This window comes from Oryza sativa, chromosome 7 (genome assembly GCF_034140825.1).
Source record: "Oryza sativa Japonica Group chromosome 7, ASM3414082v1".
Taxonomy (NCBI): Eukaryota; Viridiplantae; Streptophyta; class Magnoliopsida; order Poales; family Poaceae; genus Oryza; species Oryza sativa.
In genome coordinates, this window is record NC_089041.1 from 20,001,657 (window position 1) to 20,025,385 (window position 23,729).

At 45.7% G+C, this 23,729-nt stretch overlaps 1 protein-coding gene across 2 annotated transcripts; it reads left to right on the plus strand.

Annotated features, from left to right (window-relative positions):
- Positions 1-4,600: 4,600 nt before the first annotated feature.
- On the plus strand, positions 4,601-8,152 carry LOC4343374 (uncharacterized). Of its 2 annotated transcripts, none has more exons than XM_066312037.1 (2): positions 4,601-6,491; positions 6,582-8,152. In XM_066312037.1, the coding sequence occupies exons 1-2, from the start codon at positions 6,245-6,247 to the stop codon at positions 7,553-7,555; spliced, it is 1,221 nt and encodes a 406-aa protein (XP_066168134.1). In that variant the 5' UTR covers positions 4,601-6,244; the 3' UTR covers positions 7,556-8,152. The 2 variants fall into 2 exon arrangements, with proteins under 2 accessions (XP_066168134.1, XP_015645828.1); XM_015790342.3 differs by having other exon boundaries at positions 4,603-7,555; positions 7,646-8,152.
- The last annotated feature ends 15,577 nt before the right edge of the window (positions 8,153-23,729 follow it).

A 23,729-nucleotide genomic window follows, 5' to 3' on the forward strand; every position in this document is an offset into this window, starting at 1 on the left:
GGTAGTTTTCCATAAGAGTCCCTCTAATTACTACTCCCTCCGCCAAAAAAAACAAATTAGGATTAGATGTGATCTATTCTAATACAATAAATCTAGACATATATACTCCTTCCGTCCCAAAAAAAAAAAAGCCAATCTAAGAGATGTCACAACAACGAATCTAGACAAACAACGAATCTAGACAAAGAGATGTGTAGATTCGTTGTACTAGGAGAAATCATATCCCCTCCTAGGTTGGTTTTTTTGGGACGGAGGGAGTATGTCCAGATTTACTGTATTAGAATGTATTACATCATCAAGTATTATGTTGGTTTTTTATGGGACGGACGAGTAGATTAGTTCTATAGAAATTAGGACTGTGGTTGAGCAGATTTTGAGAAGCACCAGATAGAAAATACCTAACTTCTAGATATCATCATTTTCTACGGGGAAAAGTCCAAATATCCCCTAAAAAATTTTGGGTGGAACTGTAGAAGCCCACGCAAACTGAACTTTGAAATCGAACATTCAACTCAGTAAACTTTACGACACCATTTATATAACTCCATAAGATGTTTTTGCACAGTAGTGTTTATGTTCAATTACATGACATACACATTAAACATGTATATTAAAATCTACACTTAGATCTTTCTTTTTATCCCTTGTTAGCTCTCACAAATACGAACATAATAATAATATTGATATCATTGTATAAGTCTAAATTATACAACTTGTAACTGATAATATGCAAAATGTTATATTAGATATTCAAAGTTGTTCGATTAAGATTTCAATATATGCAAAACCACCTTAGACGGTAATATGAATGGTATTGTAAATTTTAGGGGGTTGGATGTCCAGTTTAAAGTTCAAGGTACTAGATGGACTTTCATCTAAAGTTTAGACGGTAATATGAACGGTATTGCAAATTTTAGGGGGTTGGATGTCTAGTTTAAAGTTCAAGAAGGTGCTAGATGAACTTTCATCCAAAGTTTAGAGGAGTATTTAGATTTTTCTTTTTCCTTTTCTATATTATATAACTACAGTGCCTTATATAATTTAAGACGAGAGATAGTCCCTCGTCATTTGCTCGACGGTAAAGCTCTGGAGAAAATAAACGAAGAATTACAAAAATATGAATAAAAATTTTCTAGATGTTGTTAGTGATTTAAAAGCTAATATAAAAAAATAAACTATGATGACAAGTCTGTCTTTGTTTTATTATTGCTTACGAGACAAGTAAAAAGTTCATATAAATAATTTGTAAATATCAATCTTTAAAATTCGAAATTGCTTGAATAATAATAATAATAATATAAAAGAAACAAATGTGGCCAAACTACAATAAATATATATTGTTGTATCCGACAATGAAGTATAATGAAAAAGAAAGAAATGCAGCCCAACTACAATAAATAATACATTGATGTATCCGACACATACTACATTAAATATGGAGTACTATACATTGTCATATTTGTTGTGTGTGTGTGTATATATATTGTTCTTTTCTACAGGGAGGGGAACTCAACATCACGTATGTCGATGAAGAGAATACAAATTGCAAATGTATATGCTCGTTGGATTGGGCTTGCAGTTTTGAGTCACTCGGCCTGATCCACGCGAGCAGCTCAGCGTATCTGCTCGTGATGGGGCGATACCAAGCACGTGCAGGGTGCAGCGCATCAGTGGCGGCGTGCGTCAGCGCATGGGAAGCACCGCCTCGGTGTCCTATACCAGCAAAGCCTATGCCATCCCCAAATAGCCGCACCTCCATAGCTCTATCCATGGCTTTGTGCTTCAGCAAGAAGAAGAATAAGAGAGGAAGGCAAATGGTGTGCTTGTACTCGCTGTGAGTTTAATGGCGGCAACTACACACTGATGTGAAGACGAAGATAGAGAGTTTCCTTGACATCGGAACATACTGGACAAGCTGCTCACGTCGATTGGGCCAAAGCTAAATAGGTGACTCAAACTATAAACTCAGTCCAACTTGCAATGGGTGGTAAACATAGGTCGTCCAAAGTGAAAATATAGGGTTACCATAGTCCAATGTGCCACTTTGATCATTTTAGGTGGACCAAAGTGAATATTTACTCTAATACTATTAAAGTTGTAAACATTTGGGTAATGCAAAAATTAGATTCAATTGAAGCAAGCCCTTCATTTTTACGTTATCCTTTTTTTTCCCTCAATTCCACGCGCTTTTGGAGTTTGCAGTTCACAGAGCCCTAGCTAGATTAATTAATTTCCCAACAATCAGCGGTTTAAGCCAGAAAATAGTTAATTTGCTTCGTGGCAAGTGGCATCTTTGATGGCACTGTCTGCTACTGCACTTAATTAACTACTAGCACCACGTTAGTAGTTGACTAGGCGTCTAGTGAGGATCTGGTGGTTTAGTTGAAGGTTTAACTGTTTTTCACTTAATATTCTAGCTGACTTGAAAGATATGGGAATGTTTTGGTTAGATGAAGTAGACGTCAAAAAAATATCTAAGGAATTTTCCTCTCTTTTTCCTTGTGTTGAAAGGTACTTGTAGGAGAAGATTTGGCTCTTTTTTTTCTTTTAAACGTGTGCTAAGGACGCATCAAGGTAGTTATGCGTGGGTATAAGTTTGATGTATCATATATGCGCGTGAGTGTATATGTGAGTCTAGCTTTACTCTAATAAAAATCCAACCGGAATAAATAGACATTATAATTTTCATAATGTGATATCATCTTTATTGGTTTTTCTACACAAATTTGCTATAAATATTTACTCCTAGCTGGACATTGACAAGATCTTCAAATAAAGGCTAATGTGGTGACTATTACTAGTGTAATAAATTATATATACCATTATGAAAATTATTTTCAAGACAATCCACACGAGTATCCTGTACGCATCCTAAGAATTTTAAAATATCAATACTTAAAGTTTTAAAAAAATTGACGGGATAAATAAATATCCAAAACGAACTACAGTTGTACCCAGACAGGATATACAACAACATCAATTACTTTTGTCCACAACGTTGAAGGAAAATGCTGGACGCTGACCCTTTTTTTAATACGCATGCATGTGCCACTACAGATGATTACGCGCAATCATTTCCATCAATCTACATCAACTAGCCTCGATCTATGCCGTTAAACAAATGTGGAACACATGTATATAAATGAAGCAATCCAATGATATACTCCTATATAGGTTTTGCCATGAAAAACATATTTTTATTCATGTTTGATTTATTTAGATAATGGAATTCATTTCCGACTTTGCTTCGAAAAAGTTACAGACTTCCTTTTTACGCAGCTACAGCTAATTATTACATAGAGTACGTATCGAATAACTACGAATTATAAAATCACAACTTGATTAAAAACAAGAAAACTACCTATACTACGTGCCTAAAGATAAAGATGGCAAAAATATGAATAACCATTGTTTATCCCAATAACTTGCAAGTTACATGTAGTCTTGTTTTCCTCGAATCAGGAAATAGTATCTTCGGAAATAACAACCGATCATTGTACCGATCGAATTTCGCTGGCATCAACGTTACAAAAACCAGAACAAAAGATGATGTTGGAGAGTAGTTGTTTTTGCAGATCTTACCACCACCCTAACCATCAAATTGATCCAGCAAGACATCGCCACCGAGGACGTCGCACTAATAGGGGGATCTCCAACACGACACCTTCAAGAAGGTCACAACATCTAGGGTGTGGTTGTCTTTGTGTTTTCACCTAGAAAGTCCATGCCAAAGCACGAAGGAAGGGTGTCGCAACATTGCCTCAAAAAAAAGTGTGGCGCGCACGGGCGTCACCGATGTTAGTCAGATACTGCCATCACCCTTAGATTAGGCCATCCCGATTCATGCCGTAGTTGAAGGCATGTTGGTGCCGCCATTGCTAGAGAACTGTGCTTCAACCACACGACGTCGTCTCAGCCACTCACATCGCTGCCGCCACCACCGGCACCAACGAAGAGCTCAGCCACTAAGTTGCGAGGTCAACAGTAAATGATTTTGTAATGAGGAAGGTTAAAAGTAGAACTTAGTACTCTGATCGTACGTACTATATCCATTTTCAGTTGATCCTACAAAATCTTAGGCAATATCGCGATTCTATTTATTCCTACGATCCTAAAAATATCATTTATGATAAAGTGCATCGAAAGTAATATGAATAAATATGCTCAAATTTACATATATAAAAACCATTTAAATTTATCAAAATCAATATTATATGCTTTAATTGATACAACATATTATATATTTTATATTAAAATATGCACTTCCAAAATTTGATAGTATCCCAATACTATGGTATTATTCCGATCGTATGGTACTACAAATAAAATATGATCATATCTAGTATCTCGATACTGATTAATTTGGCTGATCACATCATTTGGTTGATCACTAAAAATTAATCCGTTCATCCCATTAAGTACAATTAAAGTTATTTTCCTCCTCTCTTATTGTGTCGCATCAACTCAATAAATTTCATTCATTAGATCTAAGTTTAGCGCTATTGCCCAAAAGTATATTTGCTATTAACAATTGGATTCAAGCAGCTTGGACAAAATTCCAATCATATTTGCAGAATATGGCCAGTACTGGAATTAGGTTGTAGTCATTGGTAGAACAGAGGAACTAATTTTCTACGTGCACCGGAGTTTTGAAATGCTAGCGCGCGCTCCACCTCAGCTGCCGCCGGCGCCCCAGCCAGCGGCGCCCATGCTACTCCGCCGCCCGCAGTTCCCAACGTCCCCCTCAGCGGCCTCCTGGCCGTCGGCCGTCGCAGCCCCGACCTTCAGCGCGCCAAGATCCAACGGCGGCGCCTACTGGGAGATCTCGCCGCCGCCACCGCCTCCACATGTGCCCGGCCCGGCGTCTGCCCAGCTCCGGACAGTACTACCCATGTCTCCGCGACCCCAGAACCAGCAACACGCCGCCCATGTTCCTTCGCTGATGCAGTACGCACTTCTCCAGGCGCCATCCTTAGCCCGCCTGCTCCCCAACCACCGACGCGCCCAACATTGAAGTCCGTCTTTACTGTGCCTTCGCCGCGACACGACGCCTACCGCCGCGCCTACGAGCTGGATCCGAGAGAGCGGAGGGACATCCTCCTCCCTAGATGTACGACGCCGAGCCCTGCATTCAAGCCGCGTCCTGCTTTCATGCCGGCCGAGCAAGGATGGACGAAGGTAAAGCCTCGGCGCTGGTGGAGAGAGAAGGGGCATTCAAGCCAGAGCCAACGGCCCGATTCAAGGCGACAAGACGGCGCCGGACATGCGCCTGGAAGAAGGGGCGCTCTCTCCCTGGAAGAATTCAGAGCAAGAACCAGGGGACGCTGCTTCGTCTGCCTGGCCAGCGACCACCGGGCATCAGCGTGCCGCGACCCCCCGCGTTGTTTCACCTGTAATCGTACTGGACACAGGGCGCGCCATTGCACTTCCCCTCGCCTCGCCCACCGCCCGCCGCACCCACCCACCAGATCAGCTCGCTTGCCAAGGGCAGCTTCCCCCTCGTCGCACCACTCCACCAGAGCTGCTCGTGCCTCACCAAGAACAAGCAGATCTCGCACTCCTTGCCCCCACCGCCGACATGCCTTGAGTGACCGCCACGACAATCCTCCACCACGCAGAGAGCGCCAGCAAGCGCTGGCCCTTCGCGCTGCCACGCCGCGCTTTCCGCTGCTGCATAATCGCTGAGAAGCTGCTCACCTACCACCACCGCCACCTCCCTCCGGTGTGATGGCGCAACTGGGCGACCCGGAGACACGCCCCCTCGAGGATGTCGTTTTCATCCCGACATCGCACGCCATCGACGGGGAGTTGCGCGAGTGGGAGAGCACAGCGGCGGTCACCTAGGCGATGTGTGCCCCGCCATCTGTCACCGCCAAAGACGTCGAGCGCACCATCGCCGACAAGTTCGGCCTTCGCACAGGGGAGCTCGCCGTGTTGCTCCACTATCCAGAGGCCTTCCTCCTCAAGTTCAAGCACCGCCACCATTGCGAGGAAGCTGTTAAGCAGGCTTCGCCAAGGGTCGGGGAATTGAAGTCCACTTCATTCAATGGCGCAGCTTGAAGAACGCCGCCGGCTCCGCCCTCATGTACCGGGTCAAGCTATGCCTCGACGGCGTCCCGATGCATCTTTGGGCGCCTGACATCACCGAGCGCATCATCAGCCGGACTTGTACCCTGGAGTTGGTGGAGATTGATCTGGTCCACCCCGTCGAAGCCGGCGACATGAGAGTGAACTTGCTCTGGGCATGGACTCCGAATCCGAGCCGCATCCACAAGCGCGTGTGGCGCGCCAAACCCGCGACCCTCTCCTCGAATCGATCACGATTTTGGAGATGCCGCCGGAGCACTGGCAACAGGGGGTCAAGCATCTAGTCCTCTTCCACATCGAGGAGATCCACGATTACACCGCGGTGGCCGTCGACCTCCGCAATCCTAAGTCCTGCAGGCCGGTGACACGCACTCTGCCGTCATGGCACTTGGGCGTTCTGGACGGTGAGCGCCCCCCGCCGCGCCTCTTTGAATATTTCCCTCACCATCTGCCGCCGCCGCTGACCTATACCTTCCGCCACGGCCGCGCGGAAGGCGTGGAGGACAATGACGCTGCTCTCCAACAGGAGGCTCGCGACCAAGGAAGCAGAACAGTCCGGGACGCCATTGATCGTGATGGTGAACGACTCCATGGCGAGGAACACCGCGACAGGCGCCACGACAGCCGCGATAATCGTGGCGGCCAAGACAGGCGCAGAGGCCGTAACAGGAGATACAACAACGATCACCCAGACGATGATCTCCACCATGGCGGGCAGCGCGACAACGACTACGACGACGATCGCGATAACAGGGGACGTGATGTCACATGCGGGCGAGGTGGCATCCGCGGCCTGGACGTTAACTTCCGGTGCGAACGCACGCGCTCACCGCGCGCCCGTGACCGTGGCGACACAAGGCGGCGCGACGGGCGGCGTCATCAGGCTGGCTGCGGTGACAAGGAAGACAGGGACAATGACTGCGGAAACGGCGACTCCCCCCAAGCGGCCCTCACTCCGACCGTTGCGGCATCGTCCTCGGCACGGAATGCTCACCTGACATCGCCCCCGTTCGACAAGGGGCCTCTGCTCCCGCCGCGTCGTCCGCACGATGGAGCGGGGTATGAAGCCCGGTCCGCTGCGTCCATCCCGGCGGCGCGGGTTTTCGCCCGCATCAACGAGGCCGTTGCGGCAGCCTCGGCGGAAGGGGCACTGCGGCAGATGCTAGTTACGGCCGGTGTGGCGGTGGCGCTTGACAAGCTCGCCGCGCCGGTGGCGCTCGACAAACCCGCCGCAAATGCTGCGGTGCCATCACCGATGGTGACAGCCATGGCGTCGCTGGCGACGATCAGTTCGACTACAAGGAAGCTATTGCCGATCGCGTCCACAGAAAAGACGCTGCTGTCCCTGAACGCTGAGTGCGCTGCGGCGCCAACTCTTCAAGACGCGCTTGCGACGAATGGCTCGTCCCCGGCCAAGGACACCGAGACAGCACCGGCGCCTGACATCGCCGAATTCGACTCCATTTAGGTAACCCCGCCACACGTCCTCTTCAAAGAACTTCCCCCAGCAATCCTCTCCACGCCGCAGGTGCTGATCGACATCGCCGGAGACACGCAGGTGCCGATCCCCCCTGATGATGCACTGGAGGTCGTTCCAATTCCAGTGACTGCTGACATGCTGGGTGAAGGACGGCAGAGGAGTCCAAGGCTGGCCCGACAGCCGATGGCTGGCCTACCGATGTCGCTGCGGGCGCAGCTCAATCTCTGCCGGCGCCTGGGTACGGTTCCAACGGAAGGAGTCCTCACCGACAAGGCACTCGCCGACTTCAAAGCGATGTTCAACAAGACGCAATCGACGCCCTAGTGCAGCTGGTCGGCTTTGACAAGGAAGACGCGAAGGCGGCGGACATGGCTCTGGCGAATTACCTAGGCCCCTCTGACATTGGCTGCCAGGAGGAGATTGCTGCGGCGTGAGCAAGCTGTGCTCTGCGCACCGGCAAACGGAGTCCTCTGTCTCCATGTATCGATTTCCTTTGCTTCCTTCGTATCCGCGTGAGACTCGGACGCGCGCTACCGTTAAGAGGGGCGGCATCGCCAGACATTGCTACTCCGCTATTCGCAGCAACTTCGCGAATCAGCCTCTCCCTACTCGGTGCCGCAACTCCGCACCCAAACAACATCGACAATGTTAGCCAATTGTGGCGATGACGCCAGCAAACCCCCACGGCCGTCATGCCTCGCTGACGGCCAGCACAAACGACGCAATTCTAAGGGCGCCAACGATAGCACTCTCTGCGATTGTCGACGACTGGGCTGCTGTTTCGCCCTCACGTCTCCTCCTACCGCCCTCGATGCTAGGTGTGGTACAAAAACGGCGCTGCCACGGGCACAACGTGGGGCGACGCACAGCGCTGCAATACGCGCGGCTGTCATCCCCATCAGTTTCGCCCTCCACCTCCAGCATCAGGCATCCCCGGCCCAAGTCTTTTCAGGCCAAGGTCTTCTCAAACCGGCCCAATTTCCTGGGGGCCCTCAACATGTCTTCCGGCCTAGGCTCATCTCCCCCCGGCTGGACTTCGTGCAAATGGACTCGGCCTCGGTCCATGAGCCAGATCGACCAACTAGATTGGGCCGACTACCTTTTAGCCTGATAGCACCGACACGGCTGTCACCCCTCGGTTTCGTGCACAACTCCCCCCTGAGAAATACTGGTTACACATGACATACCCGATCATAGACATCCTCTCCTGGAACGTCCGAGGTTTGAATAGACCGGCCAGAAGAGCGACAATGAGAGAGACTCTTCAAGAAGCCAAACCCCATATCGCTTGCCTTCAAGAAACAAAAATGAGTAACATTGATGCCAGACTGGTACATTCCCTTGGCGGGGGACGCCTAAAATCTTTTCAATTCAAGCCAGCGACAGGACCGCTAGGAACAAGAGGTGGCATCCTGATCCTCTGGAATGAGGATTTTGCTGAGCTCAAAGACTTTGTGCAAGGAACATTCTCGCTTTCGGCCACAGTCTCCTTAAAAGAATGTCAGACCACCTTCCTACTTACGGCTGTTTATGGGCCAACCAGAGAGAGTGCCAAGCAAACATTCCTGAGAGAACCGCGGAACACCAAGCCATCTGACAATTCAAAATGGCTGGTGCTCGGAGACTTCAACATAATCTACAAGGCTTCCGACAAAAACAATGCAAACCTCAATCGCAGACAAATGCGAATTTTCAAAGAAACCCTCAACGCTTGCGAGCTCAAGGAGGTTGCACTTCAGAATAGGCGATACACCTGGAGTAATGAACAAGACAACCCAACCCTCGTCAAACTGGACCCGTTTTTTTGCAACGCTAGCTGGGACACAACATTCGAGAGACATCTATTACATGCCCTATCCACCTTACTCTCAGACCACTGTCCGCTAATGCTAACCGGACAAGGGGAGGCCCCACGATCGAGAACTTTTCGGTTCGAGAACTTTTGGATCCAGCTCCCAGGCTTCCACGAGGCGGTACAAGAAGCCTGGACAGCCCCCCAACCCCATCATGAACCTCACCATAGAATCTTTCACAAATTGGGATGTACGGCCAAAAGACTAAGATCGTGGAGCAAAAAATTGATTTCGCAGGGGAAGCTTCATTTACACTTGGCGCTCGAGATTATTCTTCAATTTGATATATACCAAGAGTCAAGGCAACTCACTCAAGCCGAACTCACGCTAAGAAGGAACCTTAAAGACAGAGTGTTGGGTCTTGCAGTGGTGGAAAGAGCCCGTAGAACACAAGCTACACGAATCACCAATCTCAAAGAGGGGGATGCAAATACGAAGTTCTTTCATTTGAGGATGAATGCAAGAAAGAGAAAAAACTTCATTCAGAGGCTACGAGTGGGAAACATGTGGAAAGTAAAACACGATGAAAAAGCTGCTGTTATAAAAGAGCACTTTCAGACCTTCATGGCACACCCAGCTCCACGCTCAAAAGATCTTGACTGGGACGCCCTGCAGTTACCGACTTTCGACAGCTCCGTAATTAGTGGCCCCATCACGGAAGAGGAGGTTCACGTGGCACTTAAACAGTCTCCCAGCGACAAAGCGCCTGGTCCGGACGGCTTCACAGGTGCTTTCTATAAAGCCTGTTGGGAAACGATAAAAGATGACATCATGGCGGTCATTCATTCCTTCGACCGGCTACGAAGTAATAACTTCTCGATCCTCAATTCAGCAAATGTGGTGCTCATCCCGAAAAAGGAGGGAGCTGAATGCGTAGGAGACTACAGGCTGATCAGTCTCATACACGGAGTTGGGAAGCTAATTTCAAAGGTACTTGCACTGCGCTTGCAGCCTCACATGGGGATCTTGATTAGTCATGCCCAGAGTGCTTTCATAAAGAAAATATGCACACATGACAACTTTATGTATGTGAGGAATCTGACAAGAAAATTCCACCAAACGAGAACGCCGAATCTTCTGTTGAAGCTCGACATAACCAAAGCTTTTGATTCGGTTAGATGGGATTACTTAATCGACCTCCTCCAGAGAAAAGGCTTCACATCTCGGTGGACTAACTGGGTCTCAAACATCCTAGCCTCATCGACAACAAGGGTCCTCCTCAATGGATGCCCAGGATCACCTATAAAGCATGGAAGAGGCCTCTGGCAGGGTGACCCCCTCTCGCCGCTGCTAGTTATTTTAGCCATCGACCCACTCCACCACCTTCTAGAGAAAGCAACAGAATTAGGACACATGTCCCCTCTTCGCGGAAGAGCTCCCAGATTTCGAACCTTCCTCTATGCAGATGATGTGGCCATATTCGTGAACCCAAGTGTCCAAGACATGACAAATCTCACTGGCATTCTAAGTGATTTTGGGCAAGTGACGGGCCTCCGAACAAACCTCAACAAAAGCCAAATTGCGCCTATCCGGTGTGATAGCATTGATCTCTCCAGCATCATTGGGATCTTCCCAACAGGCCTAACAAACTTCCCAATGAAATACCTTGGCCTACCCCTCGTGGTTGGAAGGCTCAAGAAGGTCCACATTCAGCCCTTAATGGACAAGTGCAAAGCGCGTCTCGCTCCTTGGCAAGGCAAAATGATGTCGACCGCCGCTAGAATCTGCCTGACGAAATCAGTCCTCATGGAGCAGCCCATATACCACCTAACATCACTAAAGCTACTAGACGGAACCCTAGAGGAGTTGGACAAATAAGAAGGAAATTCCTTTGGGCGGGGGGCGAAAACATGTCGGGGGGAAAATGTAAAGTCAACTGGAAAAGGGTCTGCAGGCCAAAAGATTTGGGTGGCCTAGGTGTTATGAACCTACAATACTTCGCATCATCTCTAAGGCTAAGATGGCTTTGGAACGAATGGATGGCGTCGGATAAACCTTGGGTGGGATCTGTGCTACCATGCAATCAGCTAGACAAAGACCTCTTCGCGGCCGCAACAACAATAACGGTGGGAGATGGCAAAATTGCACGCTTTTGGAGCTCAAAATGGCTAGACAATCAAACTCCGCAATTGATTGCCCCAGATATTTTCGTGGCCTCTAGAAGAAAGAATAGAACTGTGCATGATGCCTTAGCAGAAAACAAGTGGATACGAGACATTGATGTCTCTTGCATCTCCGAGGCGAATCACCTCCAACAGTATGTCCGCCTCTGGAGAATGATCAGGGATATGAGGCCTCTAAGCGAAAACCACGACAGCATCCGATGGAACCTCACAGCAAATGGGTAGTACTCGGCAAAATCGGCCTATCGACTACAATTCCTTGGGGCTGCCAAATCTACCTTCTATCAGTCAATCTGGAAGGCATGGGCACCGCCGAAGTGCAAGTTCTTCTCTTGGCTGGTAACGCAAAATAGAGTATGGACGGCAGACAGGCTGGAAAAAGAGGATGGCAAAACCAAAAGATTTGCCCACTTTGCTACAATGTTGATGAATCGGCCCTGCATCTCCTGGCCAAATGCAAACTCACAAAGAGGATATGGGCAGAAATGCAGAGATGGACCGGGACTGACCTTCAGATGGACAATTGGGAAAACTATCAGTCAGTCGAGCAATGGTGGACACTCGTAACGGAATCTCCAAACACCCCACGCAAGCCTCTCAGGACCCTGGTGATTTTAATCTCGTGGGAAATCTGGTGCAAAAGAAACGCAAGAATCTTCCGCAACAATGCATCTACGCCATCCTCAGCAAAGATCAAGGAGGAAGGGAGAGCATGGGTCAAAGCAGGGGCTTCAATCCTCCAGGAGTTCGAAATTTTGGGAGATATCACTTAATCCCTGCGTTTTGCCTCTCTTTTTGCGGGTTATTTGTTTTGCTTTTTTTCATCTAACCCTATATATATCTCGCTATAATTTTCTCCTGCTCTATTAATATATAAAGGGCAAAACTTTTGCCTTCCTTCAAAAACAATTGGATTCAACTTGACTGGCTCATATTGTATCATTACTATACATATTATCGCTTGCATTTATTCCTCTTTTTAGCCATAATTATCTCTATTTAATCCAGAGGTCGATTAGGCACCAATTCTGCACTAACATATAACTATACGCCGTGTTAACATTCTGTTAAAAACAACTAATAAGACTTGCTAAATGGACCTATAATTATCGATGCTACCAATATATTACGATCATTAGTTCCTTTATGTCATGTTTTTTTAAATATATTTTAGTTCATGCTGATTTGATTTAAGATTTAAGTTACTATATCCAATATCTTCTAATCTCATTTCATTGATTTGCTTATGTAAACTTTATAGAGATTCTCACACTAATATATCGTCTAGTTCACAGTACATTATTTGGTCCATTTGACCTGTATCTTGCACATTTCATTCAGCTGGTTGCAGCAGTAGACACAAAATGCCCTGGAGAAAAACAAATTAAGGGATGGCAGCTGAGGTGGAAGGGGAATAGGGCGGTCGGGCGATGATGAGAAGGCCACAGAAGGCCATGATTTGGACGCTTAATTGGCCCGGGGATAGCGCACATGAGCACACGTTGTTTTTAGAGCAAGGATAATAATACAGCCAGCTGCTTACTTATAGCCTATCTATTAGCTAACTCATATAGTGGTTAATTCTTCACTATAAATATATGGTCCATATATTTATCTCACAGATTTTCTTGGTTCCTGTGTCTAAGCCTCTTTTCTTGGTTCTTGGTTCTCATCTCTCTCCTCTTTTCTCTCATCCATCCCAGTATTCAGCCTTTTAATAGCCCACTATTGGTGGTGGCCCATGCTTACTGTTAGTTTTGTCGCCTTGGACGCCGAGCCACACATGGCATGAGATATTTTTCTCAATCCAACGAACTCGCCTTTAATTAATTGGGCTGGTTAATTAGTTTATTAATTGTAGCAAAAGGTAGCACGCACCCACTACTTTGTCCTCTCTTGACCTTTGGCGATTAATTACGCCCTTTGATTCTGCTCCCTCTGATTAAAAAAAAACATATGTAACATCTTCTAGTACAATAATGAATCTAGATAGAGAATTATCTAGATTCATTATACTTTAGGGACTTGTTCACTTTGCTACTTTTTCCGTTTCACAATATAAGTCATTCTAGTATTCCCCACATTCATATTGATGCTAGTGAATCTAGACATATATATCTATCTAGATTCATTAACATCAATATGAATGTGGAGAATGCTAGAATGACTTACATTATAAAACGGAGGGAGTACTATTTTCAACCTTACCAAGTTTTGTCATTGCTAAATTTTGGTAAGGTTGCCAAAATTTTGGTAAGGTTACCAAATTTTGGCAAGATTTCATACGCACTTACTAAAATTTGGCAACAAACTAAATGTAGCCATTTTTTTATAACTTTATCAAAAAGAAGGTAAGGTTGAAAATGGTAGTAAAGTGAACAAGCCCATATTTTTTTAGGACGGAAAGAGTAATTGACGTGGCGAACTGGCGATGATGCCCATTGCAAAAAAGAGTACACGTGCCAGTACTACTGGGTTTAACTGTCTGTCTTATTTTTGTTATTTTTAGTTTATTCATTAAATTATTATTGTGTATTGTTTGATTTCAGATTTTAAAAATATATCTTTTAAAAGCTTTCTTGCACTACATTACTCAAACCACTAGGTTTATATATATTACATAATATTTAATTATTTCTATAGTCAAGTAGATGATCCGTGCCAATAAATTTGCTGAATTTAATTTCTCCCTACTGAATAATCTATTTCAAATACTCATAAATTATAATCAGGTACACTCACACACATATGACACTTATGTTTCACGCTCATAGGTGCATCCTATCCTATGTTTAGGTAGGTGAAGATCGTATACCACGATGTCACTACTATTATAGTTATTAATATGTAGGTCTCATCCTCCTATTACCTCACGCGTTAGTGTTTATAATGCTAATACCATTCTTGTGAATAATATGAACCCTGTTTAAAAAGGGATTGGAATCACATGAATATGAGGTACTCATACGTACTTAGATTGGCACAATCCATCACAAGTACCATAATCTATTACTCCCTCCATTTTTTAATAGATGACGCCGTTGACTTTTGAATATATGTTTGACCATTTGTCTTATTCAAAAAATTTTATGTAAATGTATAGATACAAATCATGCTTAAAGTACTTTGAGTGATAAAACAACTCACAACAAAATAAATTATAATTACGTAAATTTTTTGAATAAGACAAATGGTCAAACATGTGATAAAAGGTTAACGGCGTCATCTATTAAAAAACAGAGGTAGTATGTATGCTCACACATCTTTATATTTGCATAAGGAGAAAGTACTGATTTTCTTTTCAAATTAAGAGGTGGAAGTTGTTCTCAGCTTGAGAAATGTTTTTCCCCCGGAAAACTGATGTTGTAGTAATAGTCCACGAACACATAGTAAGGTACACACAGTTACCGAGTTACGGAATGAGACAAGCCGAATAAAACTTTGACTTAATTAGTTGATCAGCCGCTACAGATAATTCTTAAACCATGTGTGGTATAAACGATGGATCTCCGACGACTGTTTCTTTCTCTCTAGCTACCGGCCCATTCTGATATATTGTCGCAACTAGACAGTACTAGGTTTTCAACTATCTATATGTCAGATGTTTGAAACGATCATACATGTAAGTAAGCAACCACTCTCAACAACAGATCAACATGAAGTTGACGGGAAAAACACCTGTCGTGGGTGTTTGAATTCACTCGTTAAGGTTTAAATTTTGATGTATGAATATGTAGGTAGACTTTCAGGAGACTTTTCTATATGTAGGTGGGCTTTCAACAGGATTTTAGTGAGATTTGGAATATGCCAATAATTTCCATCCCTTTGAGTGTGTGTTAGAGCATGCACAAAAATAGAGTTTGATATAATCTCTTAGCTAATACTACGTATATTATACGTATCACTTCCTACAATAGTTGAGACAGACCACCTAACCATTAATACACAAAAAAAAATTATATTACATTTTTCCCTTTTCTTTATCCCCATGCAATAAAATTCCCTTTAATAAAAACTAAGAGCTGACTCTGAGTGGTTGTCATGCATAACAACCATATTTTTCTTTCCTCCGCTCTCTCTTCCACGTCACCAACTTTACTTGCATACTAATGGAGAGACTCCGTTAATAATAAATATCGTTGTACATGCCCTTAGATGACGTATTTCCAGAAACGTGAGTATGATATTGCATGTGTAGTGTGTACATGTGTACGCATATGCCTACCGTGTAATAAAAAAATGAAAAACATGAAGTTAACATATTGCAAGAAGGGTAAGAGGGTACATAAAGTGAAACTTTGGGTTAACAATATATGGAAAAAGTACGAATTACCCCCGCCCCCTGGAAAACTATTGCGGTCGGCCGAATTACCCCACTGAACCATAAAACCGGATATTCTTCACCCCCAACTATGCAAACCGGATGAATTTCCCTCAACCTAATCCACGGTGGTTTTGGTCTACATGACATACGCGTGGTAGTCCAGTCAGCATTCTATTTATTTATAAAATAGTATGGGACCCACCTGTCATACTCTTCCACTCTTCCTATCTCTCTTCTCTCTCACTCTTCCTCTCTCTCTCACAGGCGGCTGGCGGGGGACACGGAGCGGCGGCGGCGGGTGATGCGTAGGCGGCGGCGGTGGGGGATGAGGAGGCGGCCGCTTGGCGCGGCTTCCTGAGGCGGCAAAAGGGCCCTGCGGCGGCGGCGGCATCGGGTGACGCGTAGGCAACGGCGGCGGGGGATGAGGAGGCGGCCGCTCGGCGTGGCTTTCTGAGGCAGCAAAAGGGGACCTGCGGCGGCGGCGGCGCAGTGCAAAAGGGGCCCTGCGACGGCGGCGACGCAGTGCCAAAGGGGAACTGAGACAGCGGCTGCGCGAAGGGGCACTGCGGGGGTGGTGTGATGGTGGTTAAGGGGCCCTGCTGCGGCGGTCCAGCGCCAAAGGGGCGTTGAGGTGGCACGGCCGCGAAGGGCGCCGCAGGGGACGCAGCAGCCTGCGCGGGGCTGAAGCGGCGCCGAACGACGGGGACGGCGGGGCAGCGGCGGCGCCGGGCATGAAGGCGGAGACGGGCCTCCCGGGTACCCCCTGCGGCGGCCTATCGTTCCCCATCGGCGGCTGCATCGTCGGGCACTCCGCTGCTGTCACGCATTGCTTGGCGCAGCTTCCCCCACTCCGCCGCCTCCGCGTAACCCGTTGCCGCCGCCGCTCCATGGCCCCCGCCTTCCGCCCGTAGATAGGCTCAGCAATACCCCTGTCTGATTCCCGTTCCGCACTTACGTTTCTCCGCCGGAATCCACAGTAGCACCCGTCGCCATGTCCGGCTGCAACCGCCGCCCGTCGCCCCAGCCAACCCTATCCCGGCCCCTCGTCACTCTACCTTGGCCACCGACGGCCGTAGGTCTGCGCCTCTGCCGCACCAACCCTCAACCCCACTTCCCTTCGGAAACTGATCTCCTCCTCCTCCCTGGCCGCCGCGGTGCCGTCCACCTCCAAAATCCCTGATGCCGGAGTTACATTTGGTAGGGGGAATAGCCAAATAGGAGAAGCACACAACCTCTTTGGGAGCCAGTGGGCTGGGAATGTGTTCTCGATTGATGTCGACGACAGCCGCCACCGACTCCCTGACAGCCTCCACCCCGCGGCCTGAGAGAGAGAAAGAGTGAGAGAGAAGAGAGAGAGGAAGAGTATGACATGTGGGTCTCACATTTTTTTATAAACAGAATGCTGACTGGACTGCCACGCGTACGCCACGTAGACCAAAACCACCGTGGATTGGGTCGAGGAGGGTAATTCATCCGATTTATATAGTTGGGGATGAAGAATATCCGGTTTTGTAGTTTAGGGGGTAAGTCGGCCGATCGCAATAGTTCAGGGTTAATTCGTACTTTTTCCAAAATATACTGATATATGCGCAGTCAAGACTGTAAACCAACTGTGGGTCGAGAGGAGTATATTAATTGGTTCGTCATAGCCAGGCATTGCAGACTAATTCAATATGCCGAACGACGTAATTAATCGATAATTAACCATGCATGCCAGCCGCCAGCTGGGCGTGCGTGCTTAGTAATTGATGAACGAGTCTTAGAGCAAGTATAATAGTAGGCTATAAACCGGCTAAATGCTGAGGTGAAGGAGAGAAGAGAGGAAAGAGAGGAGAAGCGGGCTATAAACTTACAGCCGGCTTGAACACAGGAACCAATAAACTCTGTGAGAGAGACAAGTGGACCATGTATTAATTATAAAGAGCTCACTATTATATGGGTAGACTGAGAGAACGTTATAAAAAACCTTACATCCAACAGGTCGGCTGTATTATTAGCCTTGCTTTTAACTAATCGTCTAAACGTACGTGGTTCGAGCTTTGAGGCTGGAAACATTTGGCCACGTTACGTGATGATACGTACGTCGACGTCTCTAATAACTAATCTTATACTTAGTTCTCAAAAAAGAAAAAAATAATCTTGTTTAGACGTGTGTTATTAAACACTAGGCGTGTTGATCGACTGTGTACGTCTGTACATGTGGATGACTACGACGTCGTCCGAAACCTATCAAAAGGAAGGGGAAACAAAATTAATTATCAACGACGTGCTGAGCATCAGCACGCGTTTCGCGCCGCGATTTGGTGCCCAACATTGACGCCGGTGTCCGAATCTATCACCTGCCCATCCAACGGTGATGAATTGGCAACATGCACGCGTCGCCGTATGGCAATATACGATATACCACTGGTAGAGAAACTGTCTTTACTCCCGGTTTGTAACCCTCTGTAATCCCGGTTAGAAAACCGGGACTGTGAATCCGGGACTAAAGATCGCTATCTTTAGTCCTGGATGAAATAACCGAGAGTAAATTTCACCCGGGAGTAAAGATCTATCTTTAGTCCCGGACTAAAGAGAGGATAGGGACAATCCCGGATGGTCCCCTTTTCTTTTTTTGTTACTTTTTTATTTTCTCCCGAATCGGTTGACATGCACATCCCAAATTAAACCCCAAATCCTCAAATAAAGTAACATCCCAAATCCATATCACAAATCTTAAAGTTACTTATACACACAAATCTAAAACATCACAAATCCTAAAAAATTTACACACAAATCAAATACATCACAGATTATACATCTCAAATCCATACAATGAATCACAAAATTACATATCAGTGAATCACAAAATATCAAAAAAAAAAAGAGACAACAAGTAACTTTGGGGGAGGGAGGACGTCTGCGCGCATGTGCTCCCCCTGCAACGCACGTCTGCGCCGCACGCCGCGCGTCCGTCCGTCCACCTCGTCCGCGCGGCGTGGCCTCATCCATCTCCAGGGGAGGGAGGAGGAAGGGAAGGGGAAGGAAGGAGGAGCGGCCTCATCCGTCTCCAGGGGAGGGAGGAGGAAGGGAAGGGGGAAGGAAGGAGGAAGGGGAGGATCTGTGTAAGATAGGAGAGGGGAGGAGGGGGAGAAGAGAGGAGGATCGATATGTGAGGAAGTGGTTGTGATTGTGGAGGAGAGGATAAGGATTAGGGATTACCAACCAGGACTAAAGATCTAAAATGATCTATAGTCCCGGTTGGTAGTATCAACCGGGACTAAAGATCCTCGGCCCCCTGGCATGCCTCTGATAGGGGATGAACCGGGACTTAAAAATCATCTTTAGTCCCGGTTGGATCAATTTTTTTTAACCGGGACTAAAAATCGTTTTTAATCCCGGTTTTTAATGGAACCGGGACTATTATGGAATTTGGTCGACCGACCAAAAATGGTTTCTCCACACCAGTGTACGTAGACTATTGTAGAACATATAACGATTTTTTTACGAGAACAAATTAACGTCGCGTATTATTACCCTAGCAAGATACTACTCCCTCCGTCATGCCATTAAAAATTTGACGGTTTAGAAAAATGCCATTACTATTTGCGAAATTTGTTAGATGCCACTGAATTTTTTTTTAATTCGAACTATGCCATCTCCGTCATCTTTTCTGTTCGCATCTCTTCCGTCGTTGCTGGACCCACTCGTCAGGCGTCTTCAATCTCCAGCCACCGCCTCGAGCCGTCTCCAGCCGCCGCCATGAGCCGCGGCGTGCTCATGTGAAGGGGCTGCTTCCATGATGCCTCGACGAACCAGGAGCAACGTCGCCGCCGAAGCCATCTCCCCTGCCTGGGCAAAGCAAAAGCACCAACTATGGCCCTTCAAAAAAAAACTTTTTCCCAAAAACATCACATCGTATCTTTCGACACATGCATGGAGCATTAAATGTAGATTAAAAGAAAAACTAATTGTAAAGTTATGGGGAAATCACGAGACGAATCTTTTGAGCCTAATTAGTCCATGATTAGCCATAAGTGCTACAGTAACCCACATGTGCTAATGGCGGATTAATTAGGCTCAAAAGATTCGTCTCGCGGTTTCCAGGCGAGTTTTGAAATTAGTTTTTTCATTCGTGTCCGAAAACCCCTTCCGATATTCGGTTAAACGTCTGATGTGACACCTAAAAATTTTTATTTCGTGAACTAAACAGACCCTATGTAGTTTCTACTCATAAATTGCTACTCCTACGCTCATGAATCACTGAAGCGTCATGTTTCGAATGTTTCGACGTGACGCACTGTGATGCTTCAGTGACTTTTCGAAGCGTCATGATTCGACGTGACGCAGTTGGTTTGGAAAAGTAACGGTGATGGCATGTCTCGAATTTTAAAAAATTTCAATGGCACACAGTAGTTTTCACAAATAGTAGTGGTATTTTTTCAAACCAGAAATTTGTAATGGCACGAGTCCAATTAACCCAATATAATATAAGGGTCACATCCTCCAAAATCTCTTATATTATACGATGGAGGGAGCAGTAGTCTACTAATACTGTCTATTCCCTCCTTTTCAGGTTATAATGTAATTTGACTTTGGTCAAAGTCAAATTGTTTTAAAATTGACTAAGTTTATAGACAAATATAGTAATATTTATAATACTAAATTATCTTCATCAAATTAATAATTGAATATATTTTCATAATAAATTTGTCTTGGGTTGAAAATTGTTGTCGAACCGACAACTGCGTCACGTCGAAAAGTGTGGTTCTCTCAATAGTAGTTGGAAGTAAAAACAATTGTATTGCTTAGTAAATATTTTTTGAAACCCCCTGTTACATGGCCACAAGAGGCTACTTATAACCCTATTATAGGTTCCCCTTTAGGGTTTATGTTTTACAAGGAAATTTACATGGCTACCCTTATGATAGGGACATTATTGGGAGCACACAGTGTCTTTTACATGTATGGCCCCCAATGGGCTTTAAATGGCTCGGCCCGTTTATTTGTCGAAATCCCCCCCCTCGAAGGCATAGCGGCCCGCTGGGCCTCCTGGCGGTGAGGTTCGGTACTTGGCGAAACCCGTGCCTCCGTGCTAAGGCTTTCACCTTACCGCCTTCGCCCGTACGGCCCTCTGACGAGGTCTTCGTTTGGCGGAGCCGGCGTATTTCGAGCCACGGCTTTCGCCGTGTAGCCTTCGCCCATATGGTTGCTTTCTCGACCTTCGCCGCTTGCCTCCGGCCTGAGCCTGTCACCTAAGTTCTTGGTTTCGGTAGGTCCGACCGAAAGCCCTCGTGGTGTACCTCCAACAAAAATATTACTATTTTTTTCTACTTGGTCAAACTTAAAACAGTTTGATTGACCAAAGTCAAAACGTCTTATAACCTGAAACAGAGGGAGTATATCGGACTTACCTCCGCTAATCTTTTGTTTTTGTTTATGGGGTACGTAAGTATATATTTTTCTTAGACTCCGTAAATCCGATATAGCTACTTACATTCTCACTCCGTCCCTAAATATTTGACGCCGTTGACTTTTTAAAACATGTTTGACCATTCGTCTTATTAAAATTTTTTTGTGAAATATGTAAAACTATATGTATATGCAAAAGTATATTTCACAATGAATAAAATGATAGGAAAAGAATTAATAATTACTTAAATTTTTTGAATAAGACGAACGGTCAAACATGTTTAAAAAAGTCAACGGCGTCAGAATATTTAGGGCCCCTTTGAATCGCATGAACGTGCAGAGATGTAGCCTATTCACCCCCCCTCTAGGCTACATCTCTGCACGTTCAATTGGTATCAGAGCCTGGTGCTTTTGATTCAAGCTTCCGCTTTGAGTGATCCACGATGTCGGACTTAGGGGGAAAGGACGGGGAAATTGGTAATGAAGATGGAGCAAGCAGCAAGGGAACTCCATCACCCAAGGGAGCCATTATACCTTTTGATTACAGCAAACTTACTATTCCCTCTCACAAATTCGTCTCCGTGCCTTCCGGGCGTGCTCCTCAATTTGATGGGACACATTACGCCGCTTGGAAGCACAAGATGAAGTTGCATCTAATCTGTTTGCATCCAAGTATTTGGAAAGTTGTTTGTACAGGTATTGACGTACCTTATGAAGACATGGAGCTCACTTCGGAGCAAGAACAACTCATCCACCGCAATGCTCAAGCTTCTAATGCAATTCTCTCCGCCTTGAGTCCGGAGGAGTTCAACAAGGTTGATGGACTATAGGAGGCCAAGGAGATATGGGATACTTTGCAATTGGCTCATGAAGGATCACCAGCCGTTCGTGAGACCAAGATTGAATTATTGGAAGGAAGGCTTGGAAGATTTGTGATGGATGACAAGGAGACACCACAAGAGATGTATGATAGGATGATGATTCTTGTCAACAAGATTAAAGGACTTGGGAGTGAGGACATAACAAATCACTTTGTGGTCAAGAGACTTCTCCGTGCATTTGGTCCAAGAAATCCCACTCTTGCATCAATGATACGGGAAAGGAAAGACTTCAAGAGACTCACCCCAAGTGACATTCTTGGAAGAATTGTGTCTCATGAGATGCAAGAAGAGGAAGCTCGTGAAGTGAGACAAATGGTGAAGAATGTCGCCATGATCAAAAATCAAGAAGTTGCTTTGAATGCAAAACAAGAAGAAGAGTCAAGTTGTGAAGAAAGTGAAGATGAAGAAATGGCTTTTATTGTCAAGAGATTCAAGCACTTTCTTCGCAAGAGTGGCTATGGCAAAGGGAGGAAGGATGATGACAAGGGAAAGAGGCAATCAAAGAGAGCGTGCTTCAATTGTGGCGAATATGGCCACTTCATTGCCGATTGTCCCAAGTCAAATGAAGCTAAGGCTAAGGGAGGCAAGAAGAAGCCGGAACGTGCTCATGTGGCGGAGGCACACATGGCGGAAGTGTGGTACTCCAGAGATGAAGAAGATCCCGAGGTCAACCCCAAGCCCAAGTCAAAAGACAAGGTTGAAGGAGAAGGTGGTGTTGCTACCGTCGCCTTCAAGTCATCCTCTTCAAGCAAGGAGCGTCTCTTCAACAACTTGAGTGATGACGACGACGAGTCCTACCACTACTCTTTCTTCATGGCCCAAGGCCACATGGTGATGACTCAAAAGCCATCTCAAACTTCTCTTGATGTTGATTCTAGTGATGAGGAAAGTGATAATGAATTAGATGATGTGCTTAAGAGCTTTAGCAAACCCGCTATGCAACATTTGGCTAAGTTAATGAGAGCTTTGGATAGTAAAGAACAATCACTCAAAAGGCAAGAAAAATTGATTATTCTTGAGAAGAAAAGAAACCTTGCCTTAGAGGAGAGCTTAGCTAAAGAATGTGCTAAAAATGAACAACTTGCTAATGAGCTTAATTTGGCTAATGGTTCTTTAGCTAGCCTTAGGGATGTCAATGAAACTCTTCAAGAAAAATTTGCTAATTTAGACAAAAGTCATAAAGATCTTGAAGTTCAATTTGACACTCTTTGGAATAGCACCTCTCAACCAAATGTGGTTTCTAATTCTTCTAACTCTTCTACTAGCAATGGTTGTGCTAGGTGTTACAATATTGATTTGAACTCTTATGCTACTAATATTGACGCTATGCAAGCTCTTAAGAAAGAGAATGAATGGTTGGGCACATTGGTGAAATATGGATGCATGAAGACATACTATTCAAAAGATGCCCTTTACAAGACCATCACCGCTCATCCTAACAAGGATGGGCACGGGCTCGGGTTTTCGGGTGGAAGTCCTGTGTCTAAGCGTGTGATGGTAAATGGGAAAGAATGCTTGATGTTAATGAGAGAAGGTAAAGCTCCACAAGAAAGTGAGGTGACTAGTCTTGTGAGCCGCCAGGGACCCGGA